Source organism: Mustela putorius, unplaced genomic scaffold (genome assembly GCF_011764305.1).
Source record: "Mustela putorius furo isolate JIRA1106 unplaced genomic scaffold, ASM1176430v1.1 tig00000174_pilon_pilon_pilon, whole genome shotgun sequence".
NCBI classification, from domain to species: Eukaryota; Metazoa; Chordata; class Mammalia; order Carnivora; family Mustelidae; genus Mustela; species Mustela putorius.
Window position 1 is genome coordinate 27,534,317 of NW_025421304.1, and position 26,862 is coordinate 27,561,178.

The window sequence follows — 26,862 nt, forward strand, 5'->3', positions numbered from 1 at the left end:
AGGGAGGTTTCCTAGCTCATTGCTGCACTGTCCAGTGGGGGCCCGCCTGGGAAGACAAAAGACTGAAACCTGAGTTCTTTTCTGGCCTTGATTATCAAAAGGACGCGGGGAACGGGGAGGCCCCCTGGCCCTTCTAGACCGGAGGAGTGGGAGCCAGTGCTGTGTGCTCAGGCCATGTGGGAGCCCCGTGCTAACGTCATTTTCCTTCCACTGGACAGTCAGCCTGGGAGGACAGGGCTTGTCCTCTTTTGTGTTCACGGCTGAGTCTTCAGAACCAGAACAGCGCAGGTGTGTTAGGTGTGCAGGGCCTGAGCAGGCTCCCGGGACTGCCCCCCACCCTGCCATACGGCGCCCTGCCTTGCTTTGGCATGCAGCCAGAAACTGGGACAATCTTTTCACAGGCCTGGTCTTGAGGCCTTCCCTAAATGCCCTTTCTTAAATTGTCCCCTCCACCCTGGCTCTGCATAAAGCCTTAGAACTTGCTTACCTGCTTGTTTTTCTGTATTAGCACTTTTGATTCATGTAGGGTACTTATTAGTAACTTGGTAATTATCTTTTCCTCGCTGGAATGAAGCCCTTTGAGGGCAGGGACCTTACTTGGTCTAATGCTTTACTTCCCAGGCCTTAGAATCAGGCCTGGCAAAGAGTCAGGGCCTAGTAAATACTTGCTGAACAGAGAATCCTTGAAACAATCCCTCCGAGGAGGTGAGGACGTCCCCATTTCCAAAATGGGGAAACGGGTGTTCAAGGGAGATCAGAGTAACTTGCTTACGGTGGCATGAATGAATCAAAGCTGGATTTGAACCTGACTGGGTCTGACCCCCTTCACACAAATGTGCAACCATAAAAGTATTTGCACTAGCTTTTTACCAACTCCAGATGTGCCATTTATGGCGTTTTTTGCCATGCTGATCAGCGTCCATGGTGTTTGCTCTCTGAGAAAACACCACAGCAGCCTGGGCAGCAACGTGAGTAGGAAACAAAATTCCACTTCCAGAGTGACCCGGGCGGCATGACTCACCTTAAAACAAAGTGGGAGAAATAAGGGTGATGGGTCACCGCTTTAACCTTGCTAGCACCCATTCGAAGGTCCTCAGCTAATTTTTCCTTGGTCTGTAACCTCACTTTTCTGTCTGTACTGATGCCCTGCTCCCCACCTGAGTCTTTTGTGGTTTTGTTTTTAAGATTTTATTTTTAAGTAATCTCCCACCCAGTGTCAGGCTCAAATTTACACCAAGATCAAGAATCTCATTCTCGGGCGCTTGGGTGGCTCAGTGGGTTAAGCCGCTGCCTTTGGCTCAGGTCATGATCTCAGGGTCCTGGGATCGAGTCGCAGAGAGCCTGCTTCCTCCTCTCTTTCTGCCTGCCTCTCTGCCTACTTGTGATCTCTGTCTGTCAAATAAATAAATAAAATCTTAAAAAAAAAAATCTCATTCTCTACTAACTGAGCCAACTAACTGAGCCAGCTAGGCACCCCAGACTTCAATCTGTCCCCCCCTCACCTTTAAGAATTCATTTATTTGTTTGTTAGAAAGAGAGGGAGAGGGACGCCTGGGTGGCTCAGTTGGTTAAGCGGCTGCCTTCGGCTCAGGTCATGATCCCAGCGTCCTGGGATCGAGTCCCACATCGGGCTCCTTGCTAAGCAGGGAGCCTGCTTCTCCCTCTGCCTCTCCAGGCCTCTCTGCCTGTGCTCGCTCGCTCGCTCTCTTCCTCTATCCCTGACAAATAAATAAAATCTTAAAAAAAAAAATTAAAAAAAAAAAAAGAAAGAAAGAAAGAGAGGGAGAAGCAGGTTCCCCACCGAGCAGGAAGCCTGATGCAGGACTCAATCCCAGGACCCTGGCATCATGACCTGAGCCAAAGGCAGATGCTTAACAGACTAAGCCACTCTGGTGCCCCCATAGCCTGTTTTAATGGAAAACATGTGAAGGAGCCGGTTCCTAACTTCCTACCCACGTGGGGTTCATTGTTGATGTCTGTTTTTAGGGTGTTCATTAAATATAGAGACCACTTACTACACTTTTTAAAACGTGTATTTGTTTATTTGTTTTGTTTCAAGTTTTTATTGAAATTGTAATTAGTTAACATAGTGTAGTAGTCGTTTCAGGAGTAGAACTTAGTGATTTATCTCTTATAACACCCAGTGCTCATCACAAGTGCTCCCCTTAATACCTTTTAGCTCACTCTTTTAGCTCCTCCCCCACCTGCCCTGCAGCAGCTGTCCTCTGTAGTTAGTAGTCTCTGCTGCTTTGCCGCCTTCTCCCTTTTTTCCCCCTTTCCCCCCCTATGTGCATCTGTTTCATTTCTTAAATTCCACAGGTGAGTGAAGTCATAGGGTATTTGTCTTTCTCTGACTTATTCTCCTACCATAATGCACTCTCTTTCCACCAGTGTCACTGCAGGTGACAAAACTTCATTCTTTTTGATGACTGAGTAATGTTCCATCATGTGTATGTGTAGACACACTGTATCTACGTGTGAGACCATGTATAATTTGTTCTGGGTAAAGACCTATTGGGAGGCTGGGAGAATGGATGTGGGAGACTTCATGAGAGTGAACTTCCCATCCCTGAGATCCCATGGGAGCTGCCTGTCAACCTGGGAGACTGGGTGGGGCGTGGGCACCCCAGCCGACAGCACTCGGGGAGCACATCACCCAGATTTTGTGGACACAGCTGCAAGTCCTGCTCGTCTACCAGGAAAATGCAAGCTGCTAACCTTCCCCCAGAAAAATGTCTTGAGGTTTGTGCTGACTGATGAGAGGAACTTCGACTTATTTTAGCTTCTGTAATGTGGTGATCTACAGCGGAACATTCTTGGATCTGAAATTTAGCTTCCTCTTTCGCTTGGCTCTCTGACTGTCCCTGTTTCTCTGTGGCCTCGAGACTGGGCAGAGAGGGAGAGTGTGAGAGAGAGAGAGAGAGAGAGAGTGTGTGTGTGTGTGTGTGTGTGTGAGAGAGAGAGAGAGAGAGAGAGAGATCGTGATAAGGGACGCTTTGTTACGTTACTACTATTACAGATACTCCACCTGTCCTGTTCCCTTGTGGGAACTAACTTGCAGGCATCCATTCAGTTAGGAACTAGTGACAGGTGGCTTATCAGTACTGAAGGGGGTTAACTCCTGACAGTGGCCTCACACCACAGGCTCTGCCGCCTCGTGGCTGTGTGGCTGGGTCAGGTCTCAGCACTGAGACTTCTGAGCTTCAGTTTCCTCATTTATTAGCCAGGGCCGCTAAATTCCTACCACCCAGGCCCAGTGGCTATTAGGCTGTAATATCAGGCTGCTTAGTTGGGAGCAAATGGACACATACAGATACTTATCAGGGCTGAAAAGATCGTCTTCCTAGTATAACTTGACTCCCAGTCTTCCCCGAATGTAACCAGCCTGGGGGCCTGATCATCCTTTCCTTTTTTTTCTTTCTTTCTTTCTTTCTTTCTTTCTTTCTTTCTTTCTTTCTTTCTTTCTTTCTTTCTTTTTTTAAGATTTTATTTATTTATTTAAGAAAGTGAGGAAGAATGGGCTCCTGCGTGACTCAGTCGGTTGGGCATCTGCCTTCAGCTCAAGTCATGATCCGGGTTGAGCCCGGTGTTGGGCTCCCCAGCTCAGTGGGGAGTCTGCTTCTCCCTCTGCCCCTGCCTCTTCCTCTCTCTGTCTCTCATAAATAAATAAATAAATAAAATCTGAGAGAGAGAGAGACAGACAGACAGACAGGGTGAGGGAGAGCGCACAAGTGGTGAGGAGGGGCAGAGGAAGAGGATGAAGCGGACTCACCGCTGAACAGGAAGCCCGACCTGGGGCTCCATCCCAGGACCCTGGAGTCCCATCCCAGGACCCCGGGGTCATGATCTGTGCTGAAGGCAGATGCTTAACTGACTGAGACATCCAGGCACCCTAGTCGCCTTTATTAAACATGCTGTGTGTGTGTCCTTGCACGCGTGCTGATCCAGGGTGCTCAGTGAACCTATAAGGTTGAGTAATTTCATGGACACCCATCAAAGGAAGATGTTCCAGAGTCACGCAGTGGCATCAAAGAAAATGGAATCTAGAAAGAAATTTTATAGGCGGTGGTATCCGCGGAGAATTAGGGCTTTGTGGTTAGAAACACCACTCCTACCCAGCAAAAAGAAGCTCCTGCCTAGCTAAGTGATAATGTCTGTCTCTCCAGGATTCCTTTCGTCCATCAAGTTAAACTTCTTGTCTTTTATCTTCAGTATTTAAGTTAGAAACCAAAGTCCTTGGTTTGGGGTATGCAGTGGCTGTACGACCCCCAGGAGCCTCAGAAGGCTCTCTGATCTTGTGTGTGCGACCTTCTCTTAAGGCTGAGTGCTCAAGTTCAAATTGTCCCTGAAATAAATCTAAATGCAGGGTTCTATGGTGTTGGCTGTGGGAAATGTATTCCAACAAGAGAGAAACAATCCATAATGCATGCCTTTGTGTGTGTGGGGGGGGAAACACTGCTTTTAAGCAGTTGCTGCTAAGAGACTGGGTTATCCCACTGGTTACCAAATAACTCAACTATGGTTAGCTGGCTTTGATTGTGGGTCCCTGTTCTTAAATTTCAGCATCTCCCAGAGACACATGAAGGCTTTTGAGACTGTCTGGTTTCTACCCACTCACATTCCAGCTATGGGGTTTGGTGGGGGGCGGGTGGTGGAAGAAGAAACGGAATCCTTAAAAAAGGACTGTTTGAGCCACAATGGCAATTGCAAGCAAAGAATGTTGCTCAGCACTCAAAGCCCTGCCCTGGGACCAAAAGCTTTTCATGAACTCGGGTTTAATTTTTAGTTTGAACTTAAGTCATTTCTGCTAAGTGAGTTAGAAAATAGGGCACTTAACAGGATGATAACGCACAAGAATAATGATGTGTTTCTCCAGTGTGCTCTCCACGCTGTGCTCCTCCATGGGGTGCCTGGGTGGCTCAGTGGGGTAAGCATTTCACTTTGGCTCCGGTCATGATCCAGGGTCCTGGGATTGAGCCCCCCATGGTGGGCTCCCTGCTCAGCGGGGAGTCTGCCTCTCCCTCCGCCCCTCTCCCACATGTGTTCTCTCTCTCTCTCTCAAATAAATAAAATCTTTAAAAAATACACTTTCAGGAGCATCTGGGTGGCTCAGTGGGTTAAAGCCTCTGCCTTCAGCTCAGGTCATGATCCCAAGGTCCCGGGATCGTGCCCTGCATCAGCAGGGAGCCTGTCCTCTCTCTCTCTCTCTCTCTGCCTGCCTTTCTGTCTACTTGTGATCTCTGTCAAATAGATAAATAAAATTTAAAAAAAATTTTAAAAAATACGCTTTCAAAAAGTCATCTTTGTCATTTAAAAATAAGTTTTCTTTAATCGTAATGTACAATATAATACGTACAAAGATTAAAAAAGGAAAAATATGTTGGGAAAAAACCCAGCCACACTCTGAATCTCCCGCCTCCAGCCTACACCCTAATTACCATTAATCTCCTGGTGGGTAGAATTCCCTACTGCTCTGGGATGTTTTTAAACATTTTCCCCCGTTAATAAATGTTTCCTTTTATTATTGCTAGGAAGCATATCCTCATTTTGCCAATAGGAAACAGTGGTGAAGAACACTCACCTTGGAGCCAGACGGTCCAGCCCCTTCCCTCACAAGCATGTATGTTAGGACAAAGAAAGTGGAGGTGGCTGGAGGAATTGGACTTAAAGAGCTTCAGTGCAAGGGTATGGCTTGCAGGGAGTGGTGTGAGGCCGTGTTTAGGAGCGAGAATTCTTAGACTGCCTGGGTTTTAATCTCAGCTCTGCAGTTTAGGAACTGCCTCAGTTTCCCCACATGTAAAAAGGGAACACTGGTAGTACCCACTTCATAGAGGTCTGGGGTGAAGTGAGTTAATACTGGTAAAGGGCTTAGATTGGAGCCTGGCACATATGTTCTACAAATGTTCAAATGTATTAAGAGAACAGGAGGTCAGAGGTAGTTGAAGCTATTAGTTGAGGCTGTGGTTTTTGATGGTGATGATATTATTGTGGTGAAAAGATTTTCAGGGGCTCCTGTGGGGCTCAGTTGGTTAACCATTTGCCTTCAGCACAGGTCATGATCTCAGGGTGGTGGGATCCAGCCTCACATCAGCTCCCTGCTCAGCAGGGAGCCTGCTTCTTCTCCCCCCCCACCCCCCCCCACCTTGTTCTTTATCTCAAATAAGGAAGAGCTTAAGAAAAAAAAAAGGTTTCACACCTAGAGGTGGCCACCTGGGTTCTTAGCTCTTGTTACTGGGATTGGTTTCTAGAGCTAGTGACCAAATGACAGGTTTTAGGAAAGGAGATCATCCTGACTTAAAGAACACTTAATTCCTTGCTAGTTTTATTTTTGTTTAATTTTTTATTGTGAAACGTTAAAATATACCCAGTTCCCATGTCCAGTCCTTTTAAATCTTTGCTGTTCTTCTTCGCCTTCACAGGCTGGTGGTAGTGGTCACTGTGGCTCTGAGACACTGCCCGGCCTTTGTCAGGGGTGAAGCAAGCGTCCTAGAGCCTTCCCGGAGCTGGAGATTCATTCCCTCATCTTGCCTGTAATTTCTGGTTTATCAGCCCAGAGGATCGGGTTGCACAGAAAGATAATGGGCCTTAATGAGCACCTGGAAATTCAAGTTAGGGTTCCACACACTTCTTTGTCATTTCTCAAAGGGCGCGGCTTAGCCACCATTAAGACAAGATGCCCCAAACAGGTTAAGCACCTTGGATCAAAGTTATTTGCAAAACCATTTTCAGTTTTTCAGGCTCCCGCCCTCTGGACAAGTCTAGTCCTGCCTGCCCTAACTTTCACTGTCCTGATTGGGGCTGGGGCCAGCTGGGGGGAGAAATTAATTTGTTGTGATAAGCAGGGGCAGCTCTTGCTCCCTGTTTATGTGACAGCCCCCAGATCCTCCAGACTCGCCCCATTGCTTCTGCTGGGATGGGTTTGGGGGAAGGGTTATTTGAAAAACATCTTGTTTTGCTGGTTTGAGATGGAATTCTTATGTTTGACATAAAAGGCAGTATCTGCCCATCCTTGAAGGACTTTGCATTTCTTCTTGCTTCTCTTGTCATTTTATGGTTTCTCTGCTTGTTTAGCAGATACTTGACTTGTGGCAAATACTTCAGGTTTGTCTACCCAAATGCACAGGAATAATAATTATCATTTTCTACTCGCATTGCTCTTCCACATTCAGAATGGTGATCACCTTCACTGCCTCTGTTAATCTTCACAAAAACCCTGAAGAGGTCGGCTCCATCAGTAATGGTGACTGAGGCCCAGAGAAGTTAAACATGTTGTTTAAGGGCACTCAGCAGAACATGGTGGGATCTGGGCTTATTATTTGGCCACAAGACTCAGACCGGCCCTTTCTTCTTGTCGCTCTTACTGTCATTTACTGCAGCCTTCCCCTGCTCACCCACCCTCACCCCTTCAAGTTTGCGATGTGAGTTTATAAAACCAGAATTAGGGGTGCCTGGGTGGCTCAGTGGGTTAAAGCCTCTGCCTTCAGCTCAGGTCGTGATCTCAGGGTCCTGGGATCGAGTTCCACTTCAGGCTCTCTGCTTAGCACCGCCTGCCCTCTGCCTGCCTCTCTGCCTACTTGTGATCTCTGTCTGTCAAATAAATAAATAAAATCTTTAAATAAATAAATAAATAAATAAATGAATGAATAAATAAATAAAACCAGAATTAGACATGAGGGTAGGGGTGAAGGCACGGTTTTGATTTTTGTTTTTGCAAACAGCAGGGAGAGAGGGTTGGGTGGGTGATTGTTTGAGGATCCAGCTCCCTTCCTGTGAACTCTCTCTTTGTTTGGCCAGATAGCAACTCCAGCACAAGGTGGCCCCAGATTTCCCTGGATTCTAGCTAGGAGGCAAAACGATTCTTCCAAATAACCAAGGCCTAACAGGGTCTCTTCAGGGCAGCGGACTGTAACCATGACACTGAGTAACTCAGGTTGAGGGCCAGTCCCCGCTCTTCCCTTCACCTGCTTACCGGATGTCAGGCACATTTCTTAACCTCTCCTTGCCTCAGTCTTCAAAAGGGGATGATGATGGTGGTGCTCACCTTGTCACCACAGTCCCTGGCTGCTCTGGCAAGGGTGGGGCTGTTGGCTTCAGAAACATTTGCAAGGGTGGCCCCTGGTGGAAAAAATGGAAAATTGCAACCCAGGTATGGAGGATGGTTGTAGGACTTTCTGGCAGAGACCTCATACTCATGAATTGAGAAGTGTCTGGCTGTGTTAAAATAGATTGAAGAGGAGGAATTTTTATAAAAGATCACTTGGACAGAATAGAAATTTCACTGGAGAAATGAAGGGCAAGTATTTGAAAAGGATGAGAACAGGCCACCTTGAGAGTTTCACGGAACAAACTTTTTTTTTTTTTAAAGATTTTATTTATTTATTTGACAGACAAAGATCACAAATAGGCTGAGAGGCAGGCAGAGAGAGAGAGAGAGAGAGAGAGGAAGAAGCAGGCTCCCTGCTGAGCAGAGAGCCCGATGTGGGGCTCAGTCCCAGGACCCTGGGATCTTGACCTGAGCCGAAGGCAGAGGCTTCAACCCACTGAGCCACCCAGGTGCCCTGGGAACAAACTGTTTTAACTGGCTGTTCTCTCTGCCTCTTGGGCCCCTGAGCCAGGTTTCTGCAAGACTTGCCCCTTCAGATCTCCGCTCTGCCACCTCCACCGAGGGAGGCCTGTGCTCACCATCCAGTAAGAGTCACACCTTTCTGAATCCCCTTGTCCCATCACTTCTTCATCATCATCTTCTAATTTTAATTTTTATTTATTTTTTTTTAAAAGATTTTACTTATTTATTAGACAGAGATCACAAGTAGGCAGAGAGGCAGGCAGAGAGAGGGGGAAGCAGGCTCCCTGCTGAGCAGAAAGCTGGATGCCGGGCTTGATCCCAGGACCCTGGGATCATGACCTGAACTCACTGAGCCACCCAGGCTTCCCTAATTTTAATTTAAAAAAAATACATGCCATGCTCAGCGTGGAGCCCAACCTGGGGTGCGACATGGGGCTTGAACTCATGACCTTGAGATTAAGACTTGAGCTGAGGGGTGCCTGGGTGGCTTATTTGGTTAAGCATGCAACTCCTGATTTTGTCTCAGGTCATGATCTCAGGGTCCTGGGATCGAGCCCCACATCAGGCTCCATGCTCAGCGCAGAGTCTGCTTGTCCCTCTCCCTCTGCTCCTTCCCCCACACACTCTCTCTCTTAGATAAATAAATAAGTAAATAAATAAATCTTAAAAACAAACAAACAAACAGGACCTGAGCTGAGATCAAGAGCCAGATGCTTAACTTACTGAACCACCCAGGTGGCCCCCACCTCCCCATCATTCTTGTATCATTGTCTTTAATTCCTTTATATCTGTCACTCAACACTACCTGAAGTTATTGATTTCTGTATTGTTCATACCTTCCACAACAGTGTAAGCTCAGTGAGAGCAGGTGCATTGTCGGTCTTGTTGACAAGCTTGTCTCTAGAGTTCAGCACAGTTTCTGGCATTTGGCTTGGTGAACCCTGTAGAATGAGTTCTTGGGGATTCTGATGTTTAGTGTAAACATTTTTCACCACAACATCTCCAGCTTTGGGTATTGGTAGTTCTTGAGTTTTAATACGTCCATAGCTATGAAGTTTGAAGTAGAGTTTTGAAATCATTGGTCATAACATTCCCCCACCCAAGTAGTCCTTTTCTCTCTCTCTCTCTTTTATAATCCTTCTCTGCCTTCTGCATTTATTCGCTGCTGTGCGTGATCAGATTGAAGATAACTCATTATCTCCCCTACCCAGATGATCAGTTTCCCTTCCCCCAGCAGATTGTAAGCAGGCATTACCTCTGGATGCTTTAGATAAGCACATAGTCAGCACTCACTATGTATTTGGGGTGATCAGTGTCTTTTGTGGAATACTCATGAGGGTTGAATAAATGATTAAGCAAAGCCACATTTGTTTTTAAAGGTTTTTTCTTTTTTTTTTTTTTTAAGATTTTATTTGTTTAGAGAGTATACATATGTGCACGCTAGTAGCGGGGAGGCGTAGAGGGAGAGAGAGAATCTCAGTCTCAGAGGAGTCACTCTTGTTGCCTTTGTTCTGTAGTTGGGTAGTCTGAGGCGCAGGGAGGTTAAGTACTTTGCCCAAGGTCACAGAGTTAATAATAAGCAGAGCTGGGACTTGAACACAGGTACTCTCTTCCTCTCTTAAGCATCATGCCATGTGCCTCTCTTTTATTATGCCACTGTTTATTGAAATGTAAACTCTTATTTGAATGTAGACCCTCCACAAGGTCTCACTGTACTTTAGTCTCTATCCATTGAACTTCGTAAGTATTCTGTCTTTCTGATTCTGTGTTCTGTTTTCATATTGTCAGGAGCCAGCTGAAGGAGAGGCCTCTTTTTGGCTTTTGAAAAAAAGTTAACTTTTTTTCTAACTTTCTAAACAGTAAACAGGTTACTGTTTGCATTTTACAAGCAGCTAAGAAAGAAATGAGACCATGTTTAACAGTCCCCCGGGGATGCTGAGCAACATCATAATGATATTGGTGACTTTGTCATCTTTCTGTTCTGTCCCCACCCTGGGTTGTTTTGCTTGTGTTTGTTTTGTGTGAGTCAGGCTTTTGGTGGGTAAACCAAGTTCACTTAGGAGAGAAGGGATGCTTTTGTCTTGACGCTGCCCCATTTCCTAATCCCTGTGATTGATGCCCCACAGTGAGTTTTGAAGGATGCACTGGCCGGCCAGGGACAGCCTACAATGCTGATGACACGCGATTCAAAGTGAACGCAGATGGTGTGGTGACCGTCAAGCGGCCTCTACAACTTCATGAACCGGAGCTGAGTTTTCTGGTCCACGCCTGGGACTCCAGCCGCAGGAAGCTCTCTGCCAGAGTCACGCTGAAGGCAGCCAAGCACCGTGACCACCATCACCGCCACCACCATCATGTATGTTGGAGTGTTTCTTGGAAGTTCACTCTTATTTGAAGTCTGTTGCCCAATTTGACTTCTCTGTCATTTGCACCTTTCACATCTGAGGCTGGAGTTTTTCTTGTGACCTTCAGCAGCCTCCCTGCCTTTAGCCCACTGGACAGATACCAGTAGCACTCTCCTTGACGTCACAACCAAAAATGTCTCCAGGCATGGCCAGTGCCAGTGCTGGTGGGGGTGGGGGGTGTTGTGGAATCCCCCTAGTTGAGACTGTTGGTTTCACTGAACTAATTCTATTTTTTGTCTTTTTTTAAGATTTTATTTATTTATTTGACAGAGAGACCACAAGTAGGCAGAGAGAGTGGCAGGCGGGGGCGGGGGTGGGGAAGCAGGCTCCCCACTGAGCAGAGAGCCCAACTCAGGGCCCAGTCCCAGAATGCGGAGATCACAACCAGAGCCGAAGGCAGAGGCCCAACCCACTGAACCACCCAGGCGCTAAGAACTAATTCTTGCTGGGAATTTTTTTGTGTTTGGGTAGGGAGGCATCAGGTGGAATGACGGCAAGTTTGTTAATCATCTTTCTGTCAGTAATAGAAATTAGTGGGTAAGAAATGTGGACACTGTCTGGGATTGAATCACAATCCTGCCACTCACTACCTGAGTAGCTGGGGGAGAGTTCATGTAAGGAATTTCAATCACAAAGAGGTTACCTGTAACGTGGAGAAGAGTGACTGCAGGAATTAATACATGTGAAATGCTGTAATATGTTAGGCATACAGTAAGTACTCAGTAATTGCTCATTTTCTTTTTCTTGGAGGAAGAATGAATAAGAGATCTATTCTCTGATCATTCTATTCGTTTTATTATTTTAATACTTAGATAACATTTTTGTCTTTTCTTTTTTCCATTTCATTTTACTCTTTGTGTTTCTACTGGGGAGGGTCTTGGGATAGGGTGAGAAGAATCAGCGGGAAGCTTTTGTTCCGTTGGACTGTAATCTGCACGAGATCCTTCCCTGTTGTATTTGTAGTGCCTGTCCCACAGCCTGGCTCACACCAGGAACCCTGTAAATATTGAATGGACAGATGGGTGAATAGGCCATGAATGAAAGGATATATATCTGCCCAGTTCTTGGCAACAGTGTTTCTGGGTATTGTTACCCAAGCAGACACCTTTGCTAGTTTCTAAACTGTTTCCATTGTGCTTCCTACCAGAATGTCTTTCTGGAGGCCATTCTAGTTGTATTCTGGTACTGCCTTAAAAATACAGAACATGTTTGAAGTACCAAGGTCTTTAAGGCTGGCTTCTGTTTTTCTCCCCAAAGGTAGTTGAGATTGCAGGAGCTTAATAGTCTTGATAGATACATTCTTTTCTCCCACATCTACCTCTTTTCTGGTAGACCAGAAAAATGAAGAACTTAACTTAGTTTTTTTTTTTTTTTTTTTTTTTTTTTTTTTTTTTTTTTTTTTTAAAGATTTTATTTATTTATTTGATAGAGAGAGATCACAAGCAGGCAGACAGGCAGGCAGAGAGAGAGAGAGAGGAGGAAGCAGGCTCCCTGCTGAGCAGAGAGCCCGATGCGGGACTCGATCCCAGGACCCTGGGATCATGACCTGAGCCGAAGGCAGCGGCTTAACCCACTGAGCCACCCAGGCGCCCTTAGTAGCAGTTTATTAACATAATTCCTTGACTCAAGTCTCCAGCTGATTCCATCATTTATGTAAGTTAAGCATGGTGAGTTATTGCTGGACAACTGTGTGTGGAAGGCTTCTATGACCAAAAGATAAGTTTTGAGCTTGGTTTTTTCAAACTTTTCCTCCCTACATCTGCCAGTTTTGCCTCTGCCTCTCTTTTTGTTGTATCATGATGAGGTTCAAATGCATATTACAGAAAATGATGAATGACAGTGGCTTATTCAAAATGGAGTATTTCTTTGCCAAGTTGAAGAAATTCAAGGGTAAGTTGTGGCAGTATGGAGACTCTACAGTCATTAGGAGCCTAGGTTACTCTTTTCCTTTCTATTCTGCCATCCTCAACATATGGCTTCCATCCTCAAGGGTACCGCATGATCCAAAATGGCTGCTGGTGCTCTAGTCATCAAATCTTCATTCTGGATGGTAAGGAGAAAGGAAGAAAGTGAACAAAAGCATCACTCAATTGTCTGCCTACCTTTTTAAAGAAGTCTTTATGGAATACGTTTTTAAAAGATTAAAAAAAAATTAATCTCTACATCCAACATGTGGCTTGGCCTTGTAACTGAGGTAGCCAGACACTCACGCTGTGGAATTTTTTTTTTTTTTTTTTAAGTCATTTGTTTGACAGAGAGATAGCAAGAGAGCACAAGCAGGGGAAGCAGCAGGCAGAGGGAGAGGGAGAAGCAGGCTCCCCATGGAGCAGGGAGCCAGATGCAGGGGCTTCCCAGGACCCTGATATCATGACCTGAGCTGAAGGCAGACGTTTAACCAGCTGAGCCACCCAGGCATCCTGTCCCAGTCCCCCCCACCCCCACCACCTCTATGGAATTCTTAAGCAAATAAGGCTTATATCTCACTGGTTGGAACTTGACCTCATGGCCATACCTAGCTGTAAATGCAGTGAAGAAAATGTACTCTCTTACTTGAACACAGTGCTGGATACAAAACTAACTATATCTGTATCTATATGGAGAGAGACAGGTATAGATACTTGGGAGTTTGTTCATTTTTAAATAAGAAAGGGAGAATGGATATTGAGTGGTACGTGGCAACATAGCTGCTGAGGTTCACTTTGGTTCGTTTCTAGTTCAAGAGACCCTGTGGGTCCTGCATTAGGAGAAGGGGTACTGGGGGGCCCTGGACTGGCTCAGTTGGTAGAGCATGCAACTCTTGATCTTGGGGCTGTAAGTTCAAGTGCCATGTTGGGTGTAGAAATTACTTTAGGGCACCTGGGTGGCTCAATGGGTTAAACCCTCTGCCTTGGGCTTGGGTTGTGATCCCAGAGTCCTGGGATCGAGCCCCATGTCGGGCTCTCTGCACAGCGGGGAGCCTGCTTCTCTTCCTCTCTATGCCTGCCTCTCCGCCTACTTGTGATCTCTGTCAAATAAATAAAATCTTAAAAAAAAAATTACATTAAAATCTTAAAAAAAAATAAAAGGAAGGGTGACACTCCCACTTCTTTAATTCATATGAAATACATAGATCTTACATATATCAAAACATGCTATGTACTATGTATATAAATATCTACACACACAGTTTTTGTCAGTTACGCTTTTTAACTTTCTGGTTTTTTAATCTTCGGGTAGATTTTCTCAGTCTGGTATGATTTTTTTCTGAGGGACGAATTCCATGCTCAGTATGTTTAGGAATGGTTCTCTTTAAAATCACATGAAGATATTAATGTCCTCTTGCCAGTGTTCATCATTTCTTTATTCTTTTGATCTGAAAACACTCCGCAGTTCTGATGTCAGCAACACGTGCCCTTTGTCTTCCTCTTCAGTGTGGCAGATGAACCTGGGTTCACGTACTGATGCTGTACACTCACGTGGCTGTGCAAGATGGCCCTGTTTAGGCTTAGGATACATTTGCAGACAGTCCTTGGAAGACTTTGTTCCTGGGTTGTATCTAATCCCAAACTCACATCCATTAAAACCACAGCTCTGTGTTTGCCAAACTAACTGTCATTATGACTATTTGTTGAGCATTTATATGTTTCAGGAGCTATTCTTTTTTTTTTTTTTTTAAAGATTTTATTTCTTTGACAGACAGAGATCACAAGCAGGCAGAGCAGCAGGCAGAGAGAGAGGAGGAAGCAGGCTCCCCGCGGAGCAGAGAGCCCGATGTGGGGCTCGATCCCAGGACTCTGGGATCATGACCTGAGCCGAAGGCAGAGGCTTAACCCACTGAGCCACCCAGGCACCCCTCAGGAGCTATTCTAAGAGCTTTATTTGCAATACTAGTAACTCATTTAATCCTTCCAATGATACCCCATATTAGGGAACTGTGGAACAGAGTAAAACAGTGTCCCCAGGAGTTGCAAATGCCATAGTGAGGATTCACAGATAGGCAGCCTGGTTCTGCAGCTTGCCCTTGGCTCAGGAGGGACGACTTCTCTGGAATATTAATAATCCAAGGACGCAGAGAGAGAGAGAGAGAGTGTGTGTGTGTGTGTGTGTGTGTGTATAAAACCAGTATGTGGGAATGCAGTACTGGGAAGGATTCTGAGATGATACCTCATCTTAACTCATGTCTGTATTGTGCATTTTTAAAAATTTGTATTAGCAGAACTATTTAGAGAAATTTCTATATAGCAGAACTATATAGACAAAAATTGTTCTGCTTAAGGCATACTTGGGAATAAACCACTGTACAAATTATTGCACATCTGAAATCACAGTGCATAACAGACTGTGTAAAAATACTTGTTTTGTTTTCATTAAAGATTTTATTTATTTATTTGACCTGGGGGGAGACAAAGGGCCCACAAGCAGGGGGAGTGGGAGAGGGAGAAGCAGGCCTCCCGCCAAGCAGGGAGCCCGGTGCGGGGCTTGATCCCAGTCATGATCTGAGCCAAAGGCAGATGCTTAAGGACTAAGCCACCCAGGCGCCCCTCTGCATAAAACTGTTAAAGAAGTAGGGCGCCTGGGTGGCTCAGTGGGTTGAGCCGCTGCCTTTGGCTCAGGTCATGATCTCAGGGTCCTGGGATCGAGTCCCACATTGGACTCTCTGCTCAGCAGGGAGCCTGCTTCCTCCTCTCTCTCTCTGCCTGCCTCTCTGCCTACTTGTAATCTCTATCTGTCAAATAAATAAATAAAATTTAAAAAAAAAAAAAAAAAAAAAAACTGTTAAAGAAGTAAACCGGGTGTATTTACCTGACTTAGGTCATAAATGTAGGTTGAAAGACAAAACAAGATTTTGCTTGTCAAAGTATGCAGCTTTGAGAACTTGGGATTCCTCGTTTGATGCCTTTAGAACCAAGCTCACCAGGCATCATCATTTATGTTATTAAAAACCCATTTTCTGTACATGAATTCCTTCCTCTTCTTCTAATATCATCATAATGGCTTTTAGAAGGCAAAGAGAGTACACGGTGATATTTGTACTTACATTGCATCGAAACACAATTCAAAGGAATTCTGGTCGTCCCTCCTCCCCCCAACTCATGGCTCTAATTTATACCCTGATAGCCACACCTTCCAGTCACAAACTTGGTGGGGTTTCTTTTTTGTTTTGTTTTGTTTTTTTAAAGATTTTATTTATTTATTTGACAGACAGAGATCACAAGTAGGCAGAGAGGCAGGCAGAGAGAGAGGAAGGGAAGCAGGCTCCCTGCTAAGCAGAGAGTGGGGCTCGATCCCAGGACCCTGGGATCATGACCTGAGCTGAAGGCAGCGGCTTAACCCACTGAGCCGCCCAGGCGCCCAAACTTGGTGTTTTTAAAGTCCAGGAATATTCAAGTTGGATTTAGCATTGAAATCATAGAAGACCCAGTCACAGACCTCATCGGTTCTTTGATTTGTCTTTTGGTGTCCTTGTGTCTCTCAATCATCTATTCACAAGTTGGCTTGTTGGGAACTTGTCCGTGGTTATAGAGCTTTCCAGGTGGGTTCCTCCCTTCCCCTGGGGAGGAAGGGGGTACGGTTTAAAAGGTTAAAAAATACGTATATATACTGAATTCTCTCCTGGTAGGGTGGGGCATATCCACCCTTCTGGGCTTTAAAAGCGCCTCTTCGTGTGTAAGGTGAGTTGGTCCCACTTGGAGAAGGTCCAGTTGCACTTTGGCCCTCGGAGGGTCGGTGCCCGATGTGTTTGCCATGGTGCCTGGTCAGTTTGTCCGAGCGGGCATATTTCCATCCACAGCCGTCAGTGTCAGTCAGGTGGCAGGGCTTCTCAGCTGTATGGGTTTCCAGGTGTGTGCCTTGAGGTGAGGACTCTTCATACAGGTTTTGCCACAGCCTACATAATCACAAATGTGAGTGGCCGTCCTCTTCCGGGGCCACGACCTTCTTCCCCTCTTTGGTATTGGCTCCTGCGGCTTACAGGAACCGGAGGGCATGGGCTCTTGGTAATGGAGCCATGGCACCTATGGTCTGGCCAGAAGGGTGGATAGTTGGGCCCTGGATGGGGATGAAAGCCCAGGGGGAGCTCTAGGACAGTATGATGGTCCCCGCTACTCGGCAGTTCTGGGCACCGAGGGTTCGGGTAGTCCAGCAGGGTAGTTGTCGTCCCGGAAGAAGTCTTGCACTGGCAGTTGTATCTTGTACATTTTGAATCAGATATGAAAAGCCACGAAGTAGCACTTGAATCACCTTCGGCAAACAGTGATCAGTGATTATGTGGGGAGTAGGAGATGGAATTGTACTCTAGAACCTTTATGTATTACCACTAGTCACTTTAAAGCACTTAAACAATTTGGAGGATATTTTTCTTCCATCTTCCACTATCTTATTTCCCTGTGTGTGCATAAAGTTTTCTTTATCACACATGAAAACTGTTCAATAAAAGTCTCAAAGGGTGTTTTTGGTTCCCATGCCAACAGCTTCTATTAAAACAAATGGAAACCAAACAGATAAAATGATACAATGAGATTATAGAATTGGTATCGATCACAAAGTAGTTCTTAGTAGCAGTTTCTAAACCTTAACTCATCCAGGCTGAGAACTCCACTTTGGGGACTTCTGCCCCTAGGAAAAACAGAAAAGAAAATTGAAACGCTTGCATATTCAGTTGTTGAATAAACTCTGACATTCAAATCATCAGAGTGTAATGTTCTATTAAAAACGATAGATATATTTAGGCTTGAAATAATTTGGAAAATAATAATAAACTCTCAAAAGTAGAATTGTGTGTACATAATGATTACTTGAACTCTGGACATTAGAAGGATCAAAAGGGAACACCGTTTTTATGATATGTCAGAGAAGTTCATTGTGTTGTGTTTTGTTATTAAGTTAAAACCATTACCTGCCCCCGAGAAGGCTGGAGATGCTGGCTGGTTAGGTGGGACTGGTTTTGGCCTGTTTACCTCTCCTGAATTTTCTAATTTTGTTCTTCATCCCCTTTCTTTTTAGGATGCTACCTCTGAAACCCAGACCGAAGTGCTCACATTTCCGAGCTCCCAGCGTGGTCTCAGAAGGCAGAAGAGAGACTGGGTTATCCCTCCTATCAGCTGCCCAGAAAACGAGAAAGGCCCATTTCCTAAAAATCTGGTTCAGGTAGAGAAAGAAGTTCTCTATTTCTCTGGGACCAGTTTGGCAGAAAATAGGACCTAGAAGGAAATGGGGGAAAACCCCAATGTCAGGACCCTTCCTTGATAATTCTGTTTGTTCTGTTTGGTCTTCAGATCAAATCTAACAGGGACAAAGAAATCAAGGTTTTCTACAGCATCACTGGTCAAGGAGCTGACACACCTCCGGTTGGTGTATTTGTTATTGAAAGAGAAACGGGATGGCTGAAGGTGACAGAGCCTCTGGATAGAGAACAAATCGCCAAGTACATCGTGAGTACCTCTCAGAAGCATGCAAATAATGGGGTCATATCCTTCCAAATTTTTTTGGTCGACCCATGTTGGATCCCAAGAACAGATGGCTCTGGACATATGAGGCTTGTTAATTGGATATCTCTATGCCCATTGACAAGGGGAGATGACAGGAGAATCTGGAAAACGGGAAGGAGGGGTGTTGATTTTTTCCCGTTAGGATTAAAGAGAGGGGCGTCTTAGGACCATACACGAGTTTAGACAGAAGATATCAACTTACTCCTGGGGCTTAAAGTTCCTGATCCAAACGAAGAGGCCAGTTACAATGTTGGGGAGCAAAAGCCATTCCTGAGCCTTGGTAGCTTTGTGAGCTTGGGGAGCTCGTGGGTAGTACATGGGGCCAAATGCAGAAAAATCTGGGGGAGACACTAGACGGGAGAAGCCAGAGCAAATTTTACCCTGCTGGGAATGAGAGTGTTTTAGGCCTCCGGTCTTGTCTTAGGTCTGGCTCCCCAACCTTCCTGTGGGAAAGGGGAACTCTGACCTGGTGGTTGTGTTCTGCAGCCCATGAATCTTTACATAATATGACTTCAGCCAGTGTCATGACATCACTGAAGCAGCAGCACATGTATGAGAAAAGTTCTCTGTGGGGCCGGGGGGGGGTGTCCATCCTTGGGTCTTGGAGAGTGGGAGGGAGTGGAGGCCAGCTGGAGTTCTCCTCACATGACTTCTCCCATTTCTTCCTCCTTGTTGGGGTCCAAATAACCCTCACTTGATTGTTACAGCTCTATTCTCACGCCGTGTCTTCTAATGGGAATGCAGTTGAAGACCCAATGGAGATCGTGATCACTGTGACGGATCAGAATGATAACAAGCCTGAGTTCACCCAGGAGGTCTTTGAAGGATCTGTCATGGAAGGTGCTCTGCCAGGTATGGCCAGTGTCAAGATGCTGAATACCCAGAATGACACTTAGATTCTTCAGACCTCAAAGTGTTGGGACTAGTGTTTGGGGTCAGGTCCTTCATAAGAACAGAACTTTTTGGGAAGCCTGTGTGTGTGTGTGTGTGTGTGTGTGAGTGTGACATCATTCTGCAGAAATGTGTATGACAAAATAGGAGTCCTGGGATCCAGCCCCACATCGGGATTCCTGCTCAGCGGGGAGCCTGCTTCTCCTCTTCCCTCTGCTGCTGTTCCTGCTGTGCTCTCTTCTTGCTCTCTGTCAAATAAATACATAATAAAGTAAGTAAATAAAGTAAATGAATAAATAATCTGTAAAAAAAAAAAAAAAAATATATATATATATATATAGGAGCAGTTTAAGAGCGGTGCCTGGCTGGCTCAGTTGGTAGAGCATGTGACTCTTGATCTTGGGGCGTGGATTCTAGCCCCATGTTGGGCATAGAGCTCACCCCTCCCCACAAAAAGGATCAGTTTAAGAACCTTCTCTAATAAACAAATCTTTGCCATTCCTGAATGCATTCTTTTCTCTCTGTGGTAAAGGTAGCCACTGCCCTGACTTTGGTGGTAGTCATTCCTTTGCTTCCCCTTATCTTGTGCATCATGTGTATATGTACCCCTCTATAATATCTGGGTTTTTTGGCATCTTTTCAGATTTTGTATACATGGAATCACACTCGACATGTATTTCTGTGATGTGCTTTGCTTTTTTTTTTTTAAAGATTTTATTTATTTATTTGATAGACAGAGAACACAGGTAGGCAGAGAGGCAGGCAGAGAGAGGAGGAAGCAGGCTCCCTGCTGAGCAGAAAGCCCGATGCGGGACCTGATCCCAGGACCCTGGGATCATGACCTGAGCGGAAGGCAGAGGATTTAACCCACTGAGCCACCCAGGCACCCCTGCTCCTTCAGCTTTACGGACATAAAGTTCTTTGTGTTGATGCCCTTAGCAGTCAAGGTCATCCATTCTCACTGCTGCATCATATTTATTATTTTTATATTTATAGGAAGCCCTTTATTCCCCTGTTGAGGGAACTTGAGTTTGTTTCGGTTTTTTGCTGTTCGAAATAGTGTTCTCAGAACATTCTTTAATATATGACTTGATGCGTACTCACGAGGCTTTGTCCAGGGTGTGTGTCCATAATGGCGGATTGCTCGGTTATTTGGGGTACATGCCTGTTCAGTGTGACTGGTGGTTGAACCACTTGATATTCCCGCCAGCAGTCGATATCCTAGAATTGTTAGACTTCTTAGCTTTGTTGAGTGTGCACTTGGTATCTCTGTACAATTTTAAATCGCATGTCTCTGATTTATTAATGGGCTATTAGCATTTTCTATGTTTGCTGGCCATTTGGGTTTCTTCTTCATGACTTGTCTCTTCAAGTCTTTTGCTCCATTTTTCTCTTGGACTATTTGTCCTTTTCCTGTGGAGCCCTAAGGGATTTTGTTGATGTCTTGGGCACTAGTCCTTTGGCCGTCACATGTGCTGTAAGTATTTTCTGCCACCTTAAAGGCTGTGATCTCTAGTGACCATTCTCTCTGGTGAAGCTGTGCCTCAGACACCACGTGGGGATATTGGTGGGATTTTTTTTTCACCTCACTCACTTACTCACTATTTTCCACCTCATTCACTCACTATGGGAGACTGGGAACAGTGTTTAGTTGAAGGTTCTTTATTCCCCATCGTCCTCACCTTCAGCCCCCATCCAAAATTGTTGGAAAAGCAGAGTCATTGGAATACTGCTCACTGGATGGAATGCTTTTTTCCTCCCTTACCACTTTGGTAAAAATTTTTAGAAGTCAGAATGGAGCCATAACACAGCACCCTCCCCAGGGCTCCTCTTGTAACACTCTGGATAGAACTGAGCTGAGCTCCGTTGACCAGAATCAAAGTGCAGCCGAACCGACTCCTTCTCTCCCTCGCCACTTCCAGGCACCTCCGTGATGCAGGTCACGGCCACAGATGCGGATGACGACGTGAACACCTACAACGCCGCCATCGCTTACCGCATCGTCACCCAAGACCCCCTCCTGCCCAGCAGCATGATGTTCACTATCAACAAGGACACAGGAGTCATCAGCGTGCTCACCACCGGGCTGGACCGGGAGGTCAGGGGTCAAGAGGTTCTGGAGGGGGTTGAGGGCAAACACATCAGCTTACATCGCATGGAAAGTACAAAGCTCTGCTGAGGCCATTTGCTGCTTTATGTTTACGGTTTGAGCTTTGCATCTAAACAGCTCTCTAGAGGTTTTATACCTAGAAGGCAGGCTGGCATTGAAGCAAATGATCAAATAAATGTTTCCATGTCCTGGGCTGGGCTTGATGTGGCTGTTGGTCCTGACTCACAGGTTTTGATCTCTGCAGAAAATTCCCACGTACACCCTGGTGGTCGAGGCTGCCGACCTGCAAGGTGAAGGGTTGAGTACAACCGCAACAGCTCTGATCACGATCACTGACATCAACGATAACGCCCCCGTCTTCCAGCCCACCACGGTAATTCTGCAGCCCCCTGCATGGTTTCCAGAGAAAGGTCCTCCCTGGCTTTGCAGCTGCTCCTGGGTGAACCCTTTGAAGATTTTCCCCAGACTTGTGAGCTTTCAGACACCAGCAGATTGGGAAGGGAGTCGTCTCTGTCCTCCCAGCGTGGACCCTGTTGACCCAGGTTTGCAGAGTTGGAGATGGCACCTGGGGGCGCCTGCCTGGCTCAGTCCATGGAGCATACAACTCTTGATCTTGGGGTTGTGAGTTCAAGAGAGCAGTTTAAAAAGAAAAAAAGGCACCTGTTGCGCTCATGTCCTCATGATGTGCATCCTGCTGGCAAATCTTAGCAGGTTTTGGTTATTCACTGAACAAGTATTTTCTACGTTTTTAACAAGTATTTTCTACGTTTTATTGTGTTACATACTGGAGATACTATCACAATAAGACAAAATTTCTGTTCTCATTGGAGTTGATAGTCTAGTTAGGGAGATGTTGGACAACCTGTACAAACTGTAGTGTGCAGTTAAATGGAGATGGATAGAAGGTACTAAAAGCCACATGAAAGAATGCTAAATCTTACTGTGTTAGTTAGAAATAATCTCAGTGGTTATTAATAGAGACTTGACTCTTGTACCTTAAACAAATAAGGTAAACTTTCTCTTGTGTCACAAAGTGCCTAGAGCTAGAGTATCTACACTCTCAGTGGAAACTCCATCTTGCTGTCCCACCATCGTTGGGGCATGGCTTCCATCCTCAGTGGCCCCAGATGGCTGCTGCAGCTCCAGCTGTCTCCGTGCTTCATTCAGGGAGGAGGCAAGGGCATGGGGAGCAAAAGGCATTGCTGCTAAGTCAAGGCTTCTTAGTTCCATCCCACAAGTTTCCTTTACCTCTTAGTAGCAGTTGCTGTCTTCGAGGAAGATGGGAAATAAAATATTTTGTCTGGGCACATTGCTGCCCCCAACAATATAATTTGTGAAGAAGGGGTGAGTGGATATTTACTAGGCAATTAGCAGTATCTGCCACCCTAATCTAGGCATTGTGAATACAAAAAGGCTTCACAAAGCCAGTGATGTTTACAGTAAGACTTGAAAGGTCTGGTCTGAGGAAAGCATCAGCATCCTAGAGACTGACTGGAAAGCCAGGGCTTGAGGTGAACGCACCGCCAACCTCTGCTCTAGGTCTCTTGCAGCCTGCTCCCACCTGCAGGGCCTGGGCCCGAGCCGCACCCGCTAGGCCAGCCATGCCTGCCATAGACCGGCCACCCCCACAGCTCCTGGCCTTCCTTTCTGCCCATTTCTCCTGCCTAATGGGCTTTCGTGCAGTTCTAGTTTTTCTAGAAAATGACCTTTGTATTAGTAGAGTCTTCAGGAGATTTTTGTTAGAAACCAAGGACTCCCTTCAGCTGTGAACAGGTTTTTCCCTTGGTTCCAACCCAGAGTTTTACGTACTTTTCTGGTTTACTCAGTAAATTTGTGGTTGGCTTTACCCCATTTAGTATCCTCCGTTCTTAGTCCTATGTTAGGTTTACATCTCAAGAAGTGGTGAAATGTATATCGGTCTCATTAAATATGAAATAGCCATGATAATAGGAAGGTAGGACTTGAAATGAGGTTGTCCATGTGGGGTAGGGGGCAGTGGAAGAGTGTTCTAGGCAGAGGGATCATCATATGCAAAATGCCCCGAATCAATAAAAAATTGTCAAGAACTGAAAAACAGGCTCCGTAGTCAACCAAATGAGGTTGGGTCCTACAGGCCTTGGAGTTGGAAGTAAGAATTTTAGAATTTATCCTGGTGCAAGGGGATGTCATCAAGGGTTTTAAGCAGAGGACCGTACTGACCAGACATCCATTTTATGAAAATTGTCGGTGCCACTAGGAATGGTGGCAGAGGAGAGGAGTAGTGGGTAAGCCACAGTGTCTTGAGATTGATTCTGATCACAGTCAGCAGCTGGGCTAGAGTGTGCTGAGGGCTCAGGTAGTCAGATCCTTGGAAAACGGATGCAGGTAGTCTTGAAGGATGAGGCACCTTGAGCAGAATTGGCTGCTCCCCCAACAGGAAGTAGGGGCTCTGCTGGTGGAGTAGGCTTTTCTCCAAGACTCTGCTTGGAAGGATTCCTTTAGCTCTCATGGACCTGGCTCATCTATTAGGTGTTGGGATGTCATAAGTGACTCATCTTCTTCTTTGCTCTGTAGTACCATGGGCGAGTGCCTGAGAACAAGGCCAACGTTGAAATCGCCGTACTCAAAGTCACTGATGACGATGTCCCCAATACCCCAGCATGGCAGGCCGTGTACACCATTTTGAACAATAACGATGAGCAGTTTGTTGTCACCACAGACCCAGTAACCAACGACGGCATTTTGAAAACAGCTAAGGTTTGTATGGTGCCTGGCAAGATGCAGAAACTGACATCTCAGCCGGCTGCCTGCTCCCTTGTCCCTCGGTGTCCCTTCAGAAGTAGAGTAGCATGGTGTTGGTGGGTTAGGAGTGGGCAGCTGTCCCAGGTTCTGGCGAGCCATTTGGGGTTTGCAGCAACTCTTCAGGCACATGTGAGAAGCTCCTACGCAGCCCCTTGAAATCAAGGAGAGAGAAAGTACCATCTGTTTTAAAAAGGCTTTCTCCCTGAAACATTTGCCTACCCCCATATCCATTTTGCAAATGAGAAGAAGGAAGGGTTTACTGGTCTCTGCTATTTTGCTGGATTATTTTAGAAGTGGGACACATGACTTTTCGAAAGATGTCTTGGAAACCTGAAAACTAAGAAGTTGGGTGATTCTCTTGTCAAAGTTATTCAAAGTTAGCAGATCTCTGGTTAAAAGAGATCCAGCCCCTAAACATAGACTTCCTGTTGAATAGGCGAGCAAGACTGTTCGTTTCTGCCGCACCTTTTCTACATAACCTTATCTCCCACCGAACACTGATGTCAGCATAGTCTATGCTACCAACAAAAGAAACCACTAAAATGAACCCCTACCATACACGAAGTCCCTCACAAAAGTTTCCAGTTTATTCTTTAAAGGAACTCTACCTACTAGTTCTTTTTCGTATGTATCTGGGTGTGGAAACAGACCCAGAGATATAGTTGCCTGGACCACACAGCTGGGAAATGGCCCACCTGGACTTTGACCTTGTTGCTGGCTGATAACTGAACTGCATGTTGTTGCTAAATTTAATTGAGGTCAGCGAGGTCAGGAGTAGGGTCTTCTGTCCATCTGCTCTCGCACAGACCACATGTCACATAGCATACCAACATTCTTACTAGTCTTGGATAGTAGATGACTTAAGGTGCTAGTGTTTGCTTACTGGGTTGTGCTGTTCAAGGCTTCACATAGTTTGTTACTCTCTGCTAGGGTTCTTACCTCTTGTTATTTATTTTAAAGATTTTATTTATTAGAGAGAGAGAGAGACGGTGAGAGCAGGAATACAAGCAGGGGGAGTGGGAGAGGGAAAGCAGGTTTCCCACTGAGCAGGGAGCCTGGTGTGGGGCTCGATCCCAGGACTTTGGGGTCGTGACCTGAGTTGAAGGCAGACACTCAAGGACTGAGCTAGCCAGGTTCCTCTAGGGTTCTTATCTTTAATATGGTTGCATTTAGCTTTTGAAAAACATCACCTCCTGCCCCCCACCCCGGGGGGGGAGATTACTGTTCACTGGGTCAGGGTGTAGGCCTTTATTTTCTTCAGAAGTTCTCAAGTTAACTTTTTCCTAATGCAGCCAGATCAGAGACCCATGACATAGTGCCAGCCACAGCAGTAGTTAAGCGTGTCATTTTTTTTTTTTTTAAACACTAACAAAGAATGTATTTCTTAACCCCTTTTGTTTCTGCTCCTTAGGGCTTGGATTTCGAGGCCAAGCGGCAGTATATTCTGTATGTGACCGTCGTGAATGTAGCCCCATTTGAGGTCATTCTCTCCACCTCCACGGCCACTGTCACTGTGGACGTGGAGGACGTGAATGAAGCCCCTGTCTTTGTGCCTTGCCCAAAGGAAGTGAACATACCTGAAGACTTTGGCGTGGGCCTGGAAATCACGTCTTACACTGCCAAGGACCCAGACCAGTTCATGGAACAGAGCATAACGTAAGTTTGAGAATTTTTCAACAGACTGGCAGCAACTCTGTGTGTCTTTGTGCGTGCTTGCGTGAATGTGTATAAAATACTTAGTTCATAGAGCTTTATCATCGTTGGTCTGTGCAAGACCCTTCTCTTTTGGCTCTTTTCTTTTTTTTATTTTTTTAAATTCCCATTCCTCACATCTTTTCCATTCCCTCCATAGATAGCCATTCTAGGTTTATTGTGCTTCCTCTCTTCAAGGTAATGCAGTGAGGCAGGAATGTGCTTTTAATTGAAATGAATGCCGTTGTGTTAAAAGTAGTTCATGATTTCCTCTCCTTTTAAACTGGAAGGCGCCTCTGTAATCTAAATCACACCCACCCACGTTGAAAACACATGTGGTCACCAACAGCAGCACCCGCGACCATGTATGACAAAGAACATCCTTCATCTTTTGAGGGCTGGATTTGGCTAGGAAAAAGTTACTAGAGCCCAAATCCCAACATGACACATGTGTCTTTGTTAGTAATAGTGTGATTTCCGGGGGTAGCAGGGCTTGGCCAATGAGCCCACTTCCTCTTCACAGAGAGGTTCCTACCTGTTAATATTTGCTTTAGAGGAAAACTGTAACAATGAACTATTTAGAAAAAACGTTCTACAAATCTGGAGTACCGTCTTGCTTACTAATTGAGTATGTTCTTATTTTGAGGGGTGTTTGTGTTTTAATATCAGTGCTTTTCACTTACTAAACTTCAAACAAACAAAAAGATTTTTTAAGTGTGACTTCAACTTTTAAGGTTATTCTGGGAATTTAAAAAAAATTTTATCAATTTATTTGAGAGAGCAAGAGAGCACGAGCAGCAGGGAGAGGCAGAGAGGGAGGGGAAAGCAGACTCCCTGCTGAGCAGGGAGCCTTATGTGGGGTTTGATCCTAGCACCCTGGGATCGTGACCGAAGCCAAAGGCAGATGCTGAACCGACTAAGCCACCCAGGTGCTTCTATTCTGGAGACTTT

At 45.6% G+C, this 26,862-nt stretch overlaps 1 protein-coding gene across 1 annotated transcript in view; it reads left to right on the forward strand.

Moving 5' to 3' along the window:
- CDH1 (cadherin 1) overlaps positions 1 to 26,862 on the forward strand; it is an 84,117-nt gene that overhangs the window by 39,637 nt on the left and 17,618 nt on the right. The window contains exons 3-10 of the mRNA XM_004744529.3: positions 10,693 to 10,922; positions 17,953 to 18,096; positions 18,225 to 18,380; positions 19,145 to 19,289; positions 21,251 to 21,426; positions 21,683 to 21,811; positions 23,992 to 24,174; positions 25,631 to 25,875. Of these exons, the coding sequence (XP_004744586.1) occupies positions 10,693 to 10,922; positions 17,953 to 18,096; positions 18,225 to 18,380; positions 19,145 to 19,289; positions 21,251 to 21,426; positions 21,683 to 21,811; positions 23,992 to 24,174; positions 25,631 to 25,875 (1,408 nt within the window). The remainder of the gene's footprint in view (positions 1 to 10,692; positions 10,923 to 17,952; positions 18,097 to 18,224; positions 18,381 to 19,144; positions 19,290 to 21,250; positions 21,427 to 21,682; positions 21,812 to 23,991; positions 24,175 to 25,630; positions 25,876 to 26,862) is intronic.